The following is a 13,114-nucleotide window of genomic DNA, read 5'->3' on the forward strand; positions in this document are numbered from 1 at the left end:
AACCAATACTACTAAAAATTATTACAAATTGATTAGCTATATTAATATAAATGATATAGAAATTTAAACATTTTCCTAATATGAGAGAATCTATGTTTATGATCATGTTTTATAGGGGTTTTTTTCTTAATGACATTGTAAACATAAGACTGTAGTATAGTAAAATTGAATCAAATAAAATTATCAAAAATTTAGTAACTACGTATAAAATTATTGTATATAGAATATTCCTCATTTCAAAGTTTAAAGCAATTAAAATAATTTTAAAATATTAAAATTTTACCAAAAATATTTTTTCTTGAAAGATAAATATATTAGTTGGAGGAATGAATGTAAAATTATTGGGTAGGAGTTACATTTGAGTTAAATGTAGAGTTAAATGGAGTTAAATGCCTTTAAAAGTGGGTTAATTATAAATAAATATTTTAATTTATTTTTGACTTAAAAGAAAAGGAATACCAAGTGGCTCAATCAACATTTAAACTTACACTTTTTGATTGTTTTGTTGATATAAACTCAACACTCACACATAATGTTCTAAATTGAAAATATTACTTTTGAAGTGACAAACTTTTTTTTTTTTTTTTTGAACAACCAAACTCTTTTATAATAAAAACCCGACGGTTCAGGTACAAGAGAGAGATAAATCTAGGGCTCTCTTAGCTAGAGCATCAACGATTTGGTTCTGATTTCTGGGAATAAAATGAAAACTACAAACAGAGAGATTACGAGATAGATCGAGGATATCATGGAGAATCCCGTGAAGTTCCTTAGAGTGGATCTTCAAATTTAATGCCTTGACTAACCGCTGTGAGTCTGAGGCTACCGAGAGATGTGTATAACCCGAAGCGATTGCAACTTCTACCGCGGTAAGAGTTGCTATCGCTTCGGCCAACAGAGGGGAAGAGACGTTGAGAGCTAGATCTGCGCCTTGCTTGAGGGTCCGATCTTGATAGTCTTTGAAGACCCAACCCAGGCCTGCTTTTGGTTCTGCGATCCACGAGGCATCTGTGAAGCAGGTGATTACTTCCTCACTTGCTTGTGGTCGATTTGGGGGTAAAGGGATTTTTGGATTAAGTGGTTTGCATCCTTTTTCCGATTGTGCTAATTGCCATTCTTTTGCTCTGATGATGGCTAGATGAAGAGCTTCCTCCGCAGATAATTTTTCCTTGTTGAAGATCAGCTTATTCCGCGTCGTCCATAGGGTCCAGAAGATCCACGGTGAAAGGGGTCCATTGCCAATTCCCGAAGGCAGTAAGCAGATCAGTTGGTTTGCCTTCAGGAGTCCTTCCGTTGTAGACGACAATTGTTCTGGGGAGAAGGTAGAGCTAAAAGGGCCCAAATTCCAGAGCCTAATTGCAAATGGGCAGGTGAAGAACAGGTGTAATTCAGATTCAGTTGCATTACAGTGTGGGCATTTTGAATCCTCTGCAACTTTTCGGCGGGTGAGGTTAGCTCCAACTGGAATGGCTTGTTGAATGATCTTCCACAGCAGCATTTTTGTTTTCTGAGAGGTCTTTAGGTTCCAGATATTTACGTGCCAGTTGAAAGGGGGGGGGGTTCTGTGATTAGGAGGTAAGCTCTGGTTTGAACTATCTGATTGAGCAGTATAGTATCCTGATTTGGTGGAGTATATGCCATCTTGTGATGGGAGCCAAGCCCATTTGTCAATTGCCCCCTGTTTGCTTGGTTTTAACTTGAGTATTTCGGATTCATATGCAGGGAGCACTTGCCTGATTAGATCAATGTTCCATGACGAGGATCCAGGTTCGATGAGATCCGCCACTGTCCAAAGGGCTGAGTCCTCTGTTGGTGGACCTACAGAGGTTAAGGGGGTGTCCAGGGATAACCAAGGACTACTCCACAGAGGGGTAGACCTACCGGAGCCAATGAGGCGTCCGACATTGGTTTTGAAGAGATCTCTCCCAATGCAAATGCTTCTCCACCCATGAGAAGCTGAATTTGGGACCGCACAGTTTAGGAGGGTTGAGTTTTGGCAATATTTTCCTAAGAGGACTCTGGCTAAGAGGCAAGTTGGACATGTTAGGAGGCACAAACTGATTTTTGCAAGAAGAGCATCATTGAATGCTGGGATATCTCTGAAACCGAGACCACCCAGTTTGAAAGGTTGTGTTAATCTTTTCCAAGAGATCCAACTCATTTTCTTCTTTTCTGGATTCTGATCCCACCAAAACCTAGTTAATGCTTATTGAATTCTCTTGCAGAGGTTATTTGGGAGTTTGAAACAGGACATGGTGTAGGTGGGCATGGCCGCTAGGACAGACTTTAACATGGTGAGTTTACCAGCAGAGGAGAGGAACTTGGATGACCAGCTTAAGGCTTTTTGCTTTATCCTATCCACAATTGCAGTAAAGAGATATTTTTTCTTTCGACCAAAGAGCTCAGGTAAACCTAAATACTTGCCTTGACCTCCCTCTTTTTGAATTCCCAGTATCCTCTTTGCAACCTCTTTACTCGGGGATGGGGTCTTTGCAGAGAAAGTGATAGATGACTTATCTTGGTTTATTTGCTGACCTGAAGCATTCTCATAAAGCTGTAGGATGGATTTCAGTGTGGAGCAGCTTTGAGCATCAGAATGACAGAAGAACATAGTATCATCAGCAAATAACAGGTGGTTTACCCGGGGGCTATTTGTTGCAACGCGTATACCAAGTAGATCACCTTGGGATTGAGCTTTCGAACATAGACCAGAGAGAACCTCGCTGCACATGATAAAGAGGTAGGGCGACAGAGGGTCTCCTTGACGGATCCCTCTTTCCGGAGTGACTACACCACGAGCTTGGCCATTCAGAAGGTAAGAATATTCTACTGTATTAATACATTGCATGATCCACTGAATCCAAGTATGGTTGAAGCCCATTCTATCCATTACTGCTTTAATGAAACCCCATTCCAAACGATCATAAGCCTTGCTCATGTCAGTTTTGACTGCCATATAACATCGTTCCTTTGCTTTTGACGTTTTCAGGTAGTGTAAGGTTTCATGCGTGATCAGAACATTGTCAGCAATTGCTCGTTGGGGCACAAAGGCGGATTGGTTTTCTGAGATGCACGTGTGGAGGATAGGTTGGAGCCTTTTTGCCAGGATCTTAGAGATGATCTTTTAATAAACAGAGCAGAGGGCAATGGGTCGATAGTCAGCCACTTTCTGTGGATTTGTAAGCTTTGGGATTAATCTAACATGGGTAAGGTTTATTTTCAGGGGCAGAGAACCATAAGCGAAGAAAGCTTGTATTTCAGAGGTTATGGAAGGTCCCATTGTCTCCCAGTTTGCTTGGAAGAAGCTGGTTGAGAAACCATCTGGGCCAGGCGCTTTATCAGCGTGAATAGAAAAACAAGCGTTCTTAACTTCAATGGTTGAGGGTGGGATAGTAAGCTCCTCATTCATGGCTGCGGTAATACACGGGGTGATACCCGCTTCCACCACTCCTCTACAATTACCAGGTTCTGTTTTGAAGAGATTTTGAAAATAACTTGAGATTGTGGATGCAATATCTTTTTCTTCATACACATGTCTACCCTCAGAATTCTCAATGACAGAAATATTGTTGAAAGCATTGCGGGACTTTGTAGTCGCATGGAAAAAGCTTGTATTTTTATCTCCCAAAGCCAGCCAGAGATTTCGGCTCCTTTGTTTCCAATAAGCTTCCTCTTTTTGATATGCAGTCAATAACTCTTTATTTAGCAGGTCAATGCTTTCCTGGGGGGCCAAATCATCAGTCATTGCTTCCTCCAATTGTTCTCTGAGGGTAAGGATGATCTGTTGCGCGTTCAATAGTTGAGTTTTGCTCCATCTGATGATATAATCTCTGCAGGTGCGGAGGCGAGAGTCAACACTTTGGTGAGGGTTCTCATTCCAGGCTTTGAAGACCAATTTTTTGACTTCCGGGTTTTCTCTTAGTCTTCTGTCAAACCTAAATAGGCCAAGCTGTTTCTTCTTCTTTGGATCAAAAGACGTTACTAAGGGGCGGTGATCAGAGCCTTCAAAGTGAAGGTACTCACATCGACCGGAAGGATAAGCTAAGATCCACTCACTATTAGCCATAACTCGATCAAGCCTGCATCTGACTAGGTGAGAATGTCGTTTGCCTCTCCAGGACAAACAGTTACCGGTATATTTGAGATCATACAAATCTGCACTAGACATAAAGGATCTGAGGTCCGAGAAAGATCCCTCTGGACGTTGGGGTCCTCCCACTTTCTCTGACTGGTGAATGATATCATTGAAGTCCCCAGTGATGATCCACGGAGATGATCTGTTGGATGTGTAATCTTGAAGGCTCCTCCAGGCTTCCCTCTTTTGGTTCTATCCGGTTCTCCATATAAAAAGGTAGCAAAAAAGAACTTTCCTTTTGCTTTGATCTTTGTATCAATATAATGAAGACTCGAGTTGAGGATCTCAACCTCTATGTTATTTTTCCAGAAAAGCGCTAGTCCTCCCGCACCAGGAACCAACGGAGGCACCAAATGGTTGTGAGGATAATCAAGCCACTGTAGAGTTTGGAGTACCGAGTCCGAGGGGTTTTTCGTCTCCATGAGGAACAACAGGTCAGGGAAAATACTTTTACGTATTTCCCGTATTCGCTGGACTGTTATGGGGTTCCCCAACCCACAACAGTTCCAGCTCACCATCCTTAAGGAATTGGGGTTGGGGGATTCTGAAAATCCGCATTCTTCCTCTTTATTGCAGGGATTAAGGAAATCAAAGGTGAACCAGATGAGGAGGGTTGTTGAGGGGTGGCTTGGTTTTGATGTGAGCTCCTGTTTTGGTCCGGGGTTGAGTTCTGAGATTTTGAGGTCTGGGATTTGCCTTTTGGTGAGGATCTTGACCCTTTCATGTGTGTTGTCTTAGACGTTCCTGGTTTTTCGATCACTCGAATAGTATTAGTCTTTCTTGGGGAACCCTGAGCAAAGTTTCTTTTTTGAGATTTGGCTCCTAACAATTTTTGATTTTGTCTTGGTACTTGTTTGTGTGCAGGGGGACGACCCCTACCTCGCTTGTTAGAGCTAGAAATACCTCTCCCAAGGATTGGGAGATCAGTGTTTGTCAGACAGGGACTTTGGGGGGTCTCGCTTACAGGATCTAGGGTTTGTGGTGGGTTTTCCTCCCTAGTATTCTGATAAGCAATGATTGAATCAGCTGTTTTCTCCATAAGGTTCTCTGCCTCGCTCTGCATCACCCTCATACGACGGGCAGCACTTTCTGAGGGATCCGGGCAAGAGATGTATTAAACAGTGACCTCGCGTAAATCCTCCATCACTTGGGCTCTGAGAGGGGAAGCAGGGGATGTGGTTACCTTTGTGGGTGGTACAGATGGAGATAGTCTTTCCTGTCTTGGAGGCGGTGTAGTTGGGTCCGGACTCGGGACATTTTGCTCCAAAGGAGGTCGTCTAGCTCGGGAGGAGACAGAGGGATCACCCTGTTCATCTGTTGAAATTAAAGGCTTTTCTCTCCAATGCAGATTACGGACTGGTTGAGGGAGATGACGGCGGGAGACAGATAAGGAGCTCGCACTCCTGGCTCCTTGTGAGGAAACTTCAACATAACGGGATGGTGGGTGGCGGTGATGGGAGCGTTTTTCCACCTCAGGGTCTTTACTCGTTAAATGGTAAACTTTGTTAGCTGAGTATGACCTCTCCCTTTCTCTAGAACTGATAGGCTGGCGGTTTCTCGGGGTTGGGAGTGTCCTAGGTAGAGAGGTTCTCCCTGAAATGTGCTGTTGGTTTCTAGGAGGTAGGAAATTGTCCTGTGAAGTGTAATAAATTCTCGAGACTGGTCTATGTGCTTGCAGGTCGCTATCTTGCCCTCCCTCTCGTAGCGGAGTTGTTTCTTTAGTCTGGAGTCCCGGGCATCTACTCTTCTCATGAGTTAGGCGTAAGCAATAGGTACAGTGATTTTTCAAGTTTTTATAAGCCAAATACACTATGACCTCACTACCATCAGGAAACTCAACCACCGCTTCCTTCGTGATAGGTTCAAGCCCATTTATGAGAGCTTTAAGCTGGATGGTCGAACTGGTGATTTCCCAGTCTAGAAGCTCGCCTAGAATTTCTCCAATGGTATGAATCATCTCGACTTTCCAGTAATGCTTAGGTAGACCTTGGAGTTCTATCCAGAAGGGAATCAAGGCTGGAAAAGATGAGGATATGATTGGTTCCGACTTCTGAATAATGACCATCCATTGGTCAAAATGGTATGGTCTATTAGCCAAGACTTGGTGGAGGTCTTCCTCCTTTTCAAACTTAAATTGGAAACAACCCTGTCCCAGATCTGAGCCTGAGATTTTGCCTTGCAGGTTCCATCTATTCGTGAGAAAAGGGAAGAGAGCCCACATGCGTTGGATAGAGGGGTTGGTCAGACGTCCAATGAGGGTCAAAGCATTTTCTCGTATCAGATCTGAGGTGTCCATTTCTGGAGCTCGTATTCGCTTGCGTGGTGCGGAGAAAACCCTCCGACAAGTTCTTTCCCTTTTTGGTGGTAAGGTATGCGGTTTGACATTCTCAGCGAGGGCAATAAGGCGGTGTTTTTCAGTTTGACAGAAGTTCAAGAGAGGGTAACTTGGTGAAAAACAGGAAGGCAATATGGGTTCAAAGAGGTAGAGCACAACAAGTTTAAATAGGTTTTGCAAAGTAAATGCAAAAACCTGGATCAGGGAGATGGGTTAGCAGTTGATACCAGAGTAAATGCACTTTGCAATGAGGCTGGTTGAGAGGTGGGGATGTTCATCTTGTGGTGGATCTGGTGGCTGGGGGTGAGAGGCGGGGTATTATCCAGCGGATATAACCGTTACCCTGTTCCTATTGGAGGGGGGAAGTGGTTGAGATCTGGATAAAAGCCATACTCAAAACTCCTCGGAAAAGGTGCCTGGGAGCGTTTTCTTAACTTAAAGTGGCACTTTTTTCTTAATACATCACACTCTTTTTATCTTTAACTCTAATTTTTGAAGTGAGAAACTAAATTAGTTTTTTTTAAAATTATATGAACTTCAATCTAAAGATTTTTTAAAACCCCAATAATAACTTCGATCTTTTGTTTTTTTTTCACTCATCAATTTAATTTATAGTGCTATATTTCATACTAATGGTTTCATCTTTAGAGGATTTAGTTAAATAGTTTTTTTAATAATTATATTATTTTCTATATTTCACTTCCAGTTAAACATGATTTCTTTTTGGAATCACTTTTTCATTTTGGCTAAATCAAGAAAATCAATTTTTATAATTAATTTCTTTTTGTTTCCAAAAACCTCAAATCTTAAATAATATAAATATTATATTGATCTTTACATATTTATCTATTGGATCACAAAACAAAATATACTTTACAAAATAAAATAGACTTTATAAATGGATAATTATATTCATCATTCTAAATTATTAAAAATGATACATGAATATGTGAGATAATTAGAGTACATAATAGAGATTTAGAGATGGATCTTTTCAACTTCATGACCTTATTGTGTGGTGAATATTGTAAGAGTATGAAAATAATGACTTATAAGATGCTAATCTCAAATAGATAATGAAGATAAACTTTTTAAATAGATTCTCAAATAAACTTGATTTTTTTGTTAAAACCAACATATGTTAATTTAAATTTAGCTATGGAAATTTTAGAAATAAATATGAATAGATTAGAAAGGCAAGAAATATTTTCTTTTATATATAAATAAAATAAAAATTGAAAACAATGTTAATTATATATAATACTTTCTAAATTAAAATATAGAATCAAACTCTTACAACACATATTAGATATAACAACATTTGATATTGGTGAGAGAGGAGAAGAGAATGATTACTTATAAGATGATAATCCACATTAGATAATGGAGATGAATCTATAAATATAAAAACAATGTAAATATACATATCATGTAGTCTCTAAAGTTAAAATTTATCATTAAAATTTTACAATGATATTTCATTTGGTTTATTGTAACCCATACAACAAAAATAAGAAATTGAAAACATAAAATGATTTGAGATATTGTGGAAGAGAATGAGAGAAGTGGAAGAGAATGAAATAATGTAAAAATGAGAAAGTAAAAAATGCCAATATGAGAGAATGAGGCAATGCTTATTTATATGATAAGAATTGATGGAAGTTACATTTAGAATCTTTGGAGTTACAAATATTATTTATTGTGTTTGAACAAAATTGAGTGGTGGAATATGATTCATGCATAATTTATTTTTTTCAGTTATAATTTTATTTTAATGTATGAATTAAATGTATTGTGTTAATTGGGTCTTAAATATTATTTAAAGTAATTAAACAATTAGAAAGCAAATAAAAAAATAAAAAATTAGAAAGTATTAAATGAAAATCAACCAATAAGGAGAGACCAAAACCTTACTTTTATATATATGATTTAACCCTTTAAAAAATTTTAAAATAAAGAACCGGAATAAACCAAATAAAAGTTTTTAAAGTTTGAATGCCTGATAAATCAAGGTTTCTACTCATTTGTATTCATAATCATTTTGGTCTCTTTTATAGTATGACTCTAAACCATTGCCCAATTTTTTTTAGACGGTGTGGGATATTGTACCCGTATTTTTTATTCATCTATTGAGTAATATATGTCCGTTTCTAAAATTTTGTATTACATCATATGTAGGAAAAAATCACAATTTTTATTAACTAAATGTATTATAGAATAATTCAAAATAATTTAAATAAAAATTCAAAGAAAAATGAAAGGAAATCATATATTTATGTTTGAATGAGGTAGAAAGATTTTTATAATCTTACCTATAATTAATTTTGAAGTTTTGGTAACTAATATTAAAGTCAATGCATTAAATGTAAAAACTTTCCAAAAAGTATTTTGAGCAAAAACTGCTGCAAAAATACTAGTATAGATAATAATAAAAAAATTGATTTGTTTCTCAGTTTTCCAAAGTTTTAAATTGTATCTGTTTATCATATTAAACAATGCAACATTGATGCTTCTTGGAATGCATATGAAAAAATATGTCAAGGCTTTAACCAAGACTGTGGTCCGACTAGGAAGTAGAAGCTCATGACACTAGTGTGGGAGTCATGCTTGGACGACTTGGGCTTTGAGTAAGTTCAATTTGACAATGACTCTAAAAACAATTTGGTTGAAACTGTCTAACCAAGTGGCCAAGGCTGCAAACGTACATAGAGGATATCTTAAGGAACCAAAGAAGACACTTTCGGCCAACCTTCTTTTTAAGAAGTTGACAAATAAACCTTTGTGCGGATGTGCAATAGCTAGACAAGCTAACAATAGAAACTCGTTAACCTTCCGATGGTTGATAGCAATGATTGAGAACGATAAACAACCAATGTATTGTCTCGGTAATGTTAAAATAATTGGTACTTTTTGAAGCATCCTCTCTTTGAAGCATCTTTAATAATAATACAAGACAAAGAAGTTGTGTAACAGAGAGATGAAACAGAAATGGCAACAAGGTGTATATAATTAATGGGCTTTGTCCATAAGTTGTATAGGTGAAAGTATGTTGGCTTTGCTTGTCTCCACAATGCAACCGTTCATCACCATTTCTTCCAGCATGAAATGAGCTTTCTCCAGATGGAACATTATGTCAAGCTCACACTGCATTAACAAAAAGTTATACACATCACAAAGGGAGAACACAAAAACAAGACAGTCTATTTGAATCGAAAGTACTATGAATTCCAGACAGCTTACCACATTTCCAAAATGCTTGTCCATCGTCTCCACCAAAAGATGTATGAACTCTAGAATTGCCAGCTCGTTCTGGGATGAAAAAAAAGTGTGATTTAGTTGTAACAAGCAAACATTTTTAGAGATTGATGAAAAGCAAAAACTAAGCTAAGTTTTACTGATGACAAAGATTTGTTGTATTTATAAGTAAGTATACATGCATTTTCTGAGTCACAGATTCTATATTGTTCCACCATACTATACTTGAACGGTTGAACCTATATCATTTGATTTCAAAATTGGATTGCAGCTCACAAGAATATAAGGTATATATAACTAACTTACTTCGTCGTCATCGACCCCAACCATGAAGAAGAGAGATGCGTAACGTCTGTAGACTATCTTGTAGTTGCGATGTTCGACAAATGAACACTGTTAATGAAGAAGAACAAATGCAACAAAACTTAGTCCCATTCCGTAAGCTGAACATAATTTAATTTACTAAGAAACGGTTATCTAAAGAATACAAAACTCCAACATCTCTCGAAGCTAATCAGCTTTGCACCAACCTTAACATAGCAAGAAGAAGCCAAAAACATGAAACAGAGTAACTAGGATCAATGATATTGAATTAGGTTGATTTCGGTAAGCCAATGGTCGGTGATCTATGCATCACGGCTACGAAATTCCCAAAATCGACTCTGTATTAGTCTAAGATTACTTCGATTCCCAAATCATATAATGCCAAATAGATCCATATCCAGATCATCATCTAAAGAATTCAAAAACTCGTAGTGATCAAAGGCCAATTCCAAACTAATTACGACTCAATACGATCAAAACAGACATTAATTGAGCTAAGGAGACGAGATCGGATCGATCTAAATGGAATTTGAAAAGAAGAGAGAGAGAGAGAGAGAGAGAGAGAGAGAGAGAGAGAGAGAGAGAGAGAGGAACCTGCTGGTCGTTGCGAGCGAGGCATTTACGGACGATTTCGCCTTCGAGAGCTCGACGCTCCTCGAGAGTGAGCCACTCGTAGTACTGAGCCAGACGAGTCTGGCCTTGCTTGTTCACCATCAGTATGAACCTTATTCCCATCTTCAAGCTTCGAAGCTCTCTCTCCCAAACTCAGATCTTTGGGTTTTTCTTTTTCTTACTTCTTCTTCTTGGAGATAGACACATCATCGCTACTTACTCTGTTCAATTTTAATTTTCAGATAAATTAATATAAGAAAATTAAAGTGTATGTTACGGCCCATTTAAGCCCATTTATCTAACGATATCTTAAAAGCCCACGCTATTGATGTTGTAATGTGTTTTGAGTTTTGACAACACATTTCTTCAGTGATATGACTGTGACATATACATGACCAAATCATACGTTCGTTTTTTCTTCTTCTAAAAGACACCTTTTGTTATCGTTCCGAAAAACCAATATGATAGTTTCTGTAGAAACTAGGTTTCCACGATGAATTTGTTTAATGGGGGAAACAAATTCAATGAAGCTATCTCTCTAGAAAATAGATCTAAACCTTGGAATTAGAAGTAAAGAAGAAGAACTCAAAGAAATTAGAGTTTATTGCTAAGAACAAGAGGAGAACTCGATTATTGTATTAGATTCTGGATGATTTACAATGGAGAAGTCTCCCCTTATTTATACATGTTCGCAGATCACATAATATATTAACTTTCCTTAACGGACGAAGTGAGATATGGGAAACTGCCTTATTGCTTGAGTCGGCCGCCGCACCGAAGTGGACGTCGGTTCCTTCTTCTCCAAGACTACGCTTCATCCAAACTGATTCCTGGTGACCTAATTGATCCCTTAACCGGATTCCCGGTTAAGTAATCAATTAATATTTCTGGTTTAGCTCGGTATGTCGGGGTGCTGAATCCCGCACCAACAATTAGTCCCCCCCCCAGTTCAGTATATTCGAGATTTAATTCGAATATTTTGAACTATGGAAAGAGAATATCCGATCTAATCCATAAAAACTTAATTGATTTTATTCAGATCTCCGAATCATCTCACCGCATATTGTCGGGACGACACGTGTCGTTTCCGTCACATCCGCTAGCTTGGAATTCGAAGAGTCGCGTAGGTCATCATTACCTTTCGTAGGGTTGCCGCCCATTCGACTCTATAAATACGCCTCTGCTCTCATCATTTCTCATTTTCCGCCAACAGCAACAGGTAATCTGCTCCGATCTCTCTTCCACTTTGTTATTTTTCTTCCACACTCTCCGAACTCAGGGTATGGCGAGCACATCGGAACCTGCCTCTTCGCCAGAAATTGAAAACGAGCAATTAATTCGTCGTACTTCCAGACGAAGAGCTCTCAATCCTGGACGCTCCGCGCAGATCGGGGAGTCAAGTAGATCGGGCTCCAGAGTCCCGCCTCACCTGGTTCGCTGTTCAACGGGAGCCTCTTCTTCGCAGGCGAACCCAACTTCGCCGTCGTCAGTTCGTCACGAAGAGGAGAATACTGAACTGACTCCGGACGTATTTTCGCAAGAGGAAGACCGGTTCGCACCCTTGGGATTTTCGATCGAGGATATCGACCCCTTGTTTGACCATGAAGGACGGATTGGAGGCGAAAAGAGTTCGAGTTCGACCGAAACTGTGAACGATATGCTAAACTCGTGCGGTTTATTCAATAGCAACGTCACAATTTTGATTCCTCGAGAAGACCAACGCCCCTGGAGCCCCCCTGGAAGGGTATGTATGCTTGTACGAGGGTTACTTTACCGAGTGTCGCCTCCTATTCCCAATCCCGGAGTTGATTTCAATCTATGTCGAAAGACAGATGATAGCGATCTCGCAGTTCGTACCCGGAGCCATTTGTAACTTCATGGCTGCCTTGACCGTAGCAGCCGAAGTCAGAGTCGACATTAGAGTTCAATGTTTCGAACAACTATCAAATTTCAAGCAATCGAAGAGTTCGAATCGCTGGGAAGTGAACATGAGGCCGGCTCATAATTTCCTCGTCGGTAGACGAGTGAATAAATTTAAGAAGTGTACGAACCAATACTTCTTCGTCCGCGTCGACCAATATTCATTTGCTAACCCGTTGGGTTTTCACCGGAGAGTGTGGAATGAAAATCCTGGTAGATTTATATTTCTAGTATTTTAATTGACTTCGGCACCTCTGACCATTTTTAACTTTTTCGTGTCTCTGCTTTCAGATCGTCCGTTTTGTGCAACGCGCCTAGCTCCGAACTATATCCTCGTTAGAGACGCTTTGCTAACCGGAAACAATCGTCAGTTGGATTTTATCACTCGTATCCGAGTCGAAACAGCAATGGGCAAAGCTAGAACAAATTTTCCAAGTTTCGCAAGTTCGCTAGGACGATCTGCCGGATGCCGTATCATGGAATCCAAAGATGTCCAGATTGTTCGCCGAGACACTCAAGCTGCCATTGAAGCC

General features: G+C 39.3%; 1 protein-coding gene and 1 pseudogene across 1 annotated transcript; both read right to left on the minus strand.

Moving 5' to 3' along the window:
- Window positions 1-625: 625 nt before the first annotated feature.
- Window positions 626-6,092, minus strand: LOC104748940 (uncharacterized; annotated as a pseudogene).
- A 3,230-nt stretch (window positions 6,093-9,322) lies between these two features.
- On the minus strand, window positions 9,323-10,894 carry LOC104747916 (AP-4 complex subunit sigma). Its single transcript, XM_010469624.2, has 4 exons — window positions 10,644-10,894; window positions 10,032-10,118; window positions 9,711-9,779; window positions 9,323-9,614 (listed from the first exon to the last, which is right to left on the minus strand). Exons 1-4 carry the CDS (start codon window positions 10,782-10,784, stop codon window positions 9,480-9,482), a joined length of 432 nt encoding a protein of 143 aa, XP_010467926.1. The 5' UTR covers window positions 10,785-10,894; the 3' UTR covers window positions 9,323-9,479.
- Window positions 10,895-13,114: the final 2,220 nt, after the last annotated feature.

The sequence above is a fragment of the Camelina sativa genome, chromosome 15 (assembly GCF_030686135.1).
Source record: "Camelina sativa cultivar CO46 ecotype springtype chromosome 15, ASM3068613v1".
Classification (NCBI taxonomy): Eukaryota; Viridiplantae; Streptophyta; class Magnoliopsida; order Brassicales; family Brassicaceae; genus Camelina; species Camelina sativa.

Coding starts and splice junctions, on each gene's coding strand:
- LOC104747916 (XM_010469624.2), bottom strand. CDS start 10,784: ATGGGAATAAGGTTCATACTGATGGTGAACAAGCAAGGCCAGACTCGT. Junction 10,119..10,643: donor TCGCTCGCAACGACCAGCAG/GTTCCTCTCTCT, acceptor CTTCATTAACAG/TGTTCATTTGTCGAACATCG. Junction 9,780..10,031: donor TTGGGGTCGATGACGACGAA/GTAAGTTAGTTA, acceptor TTTTCATCCCAG/AACGAGCTGGCAATTCTAGA.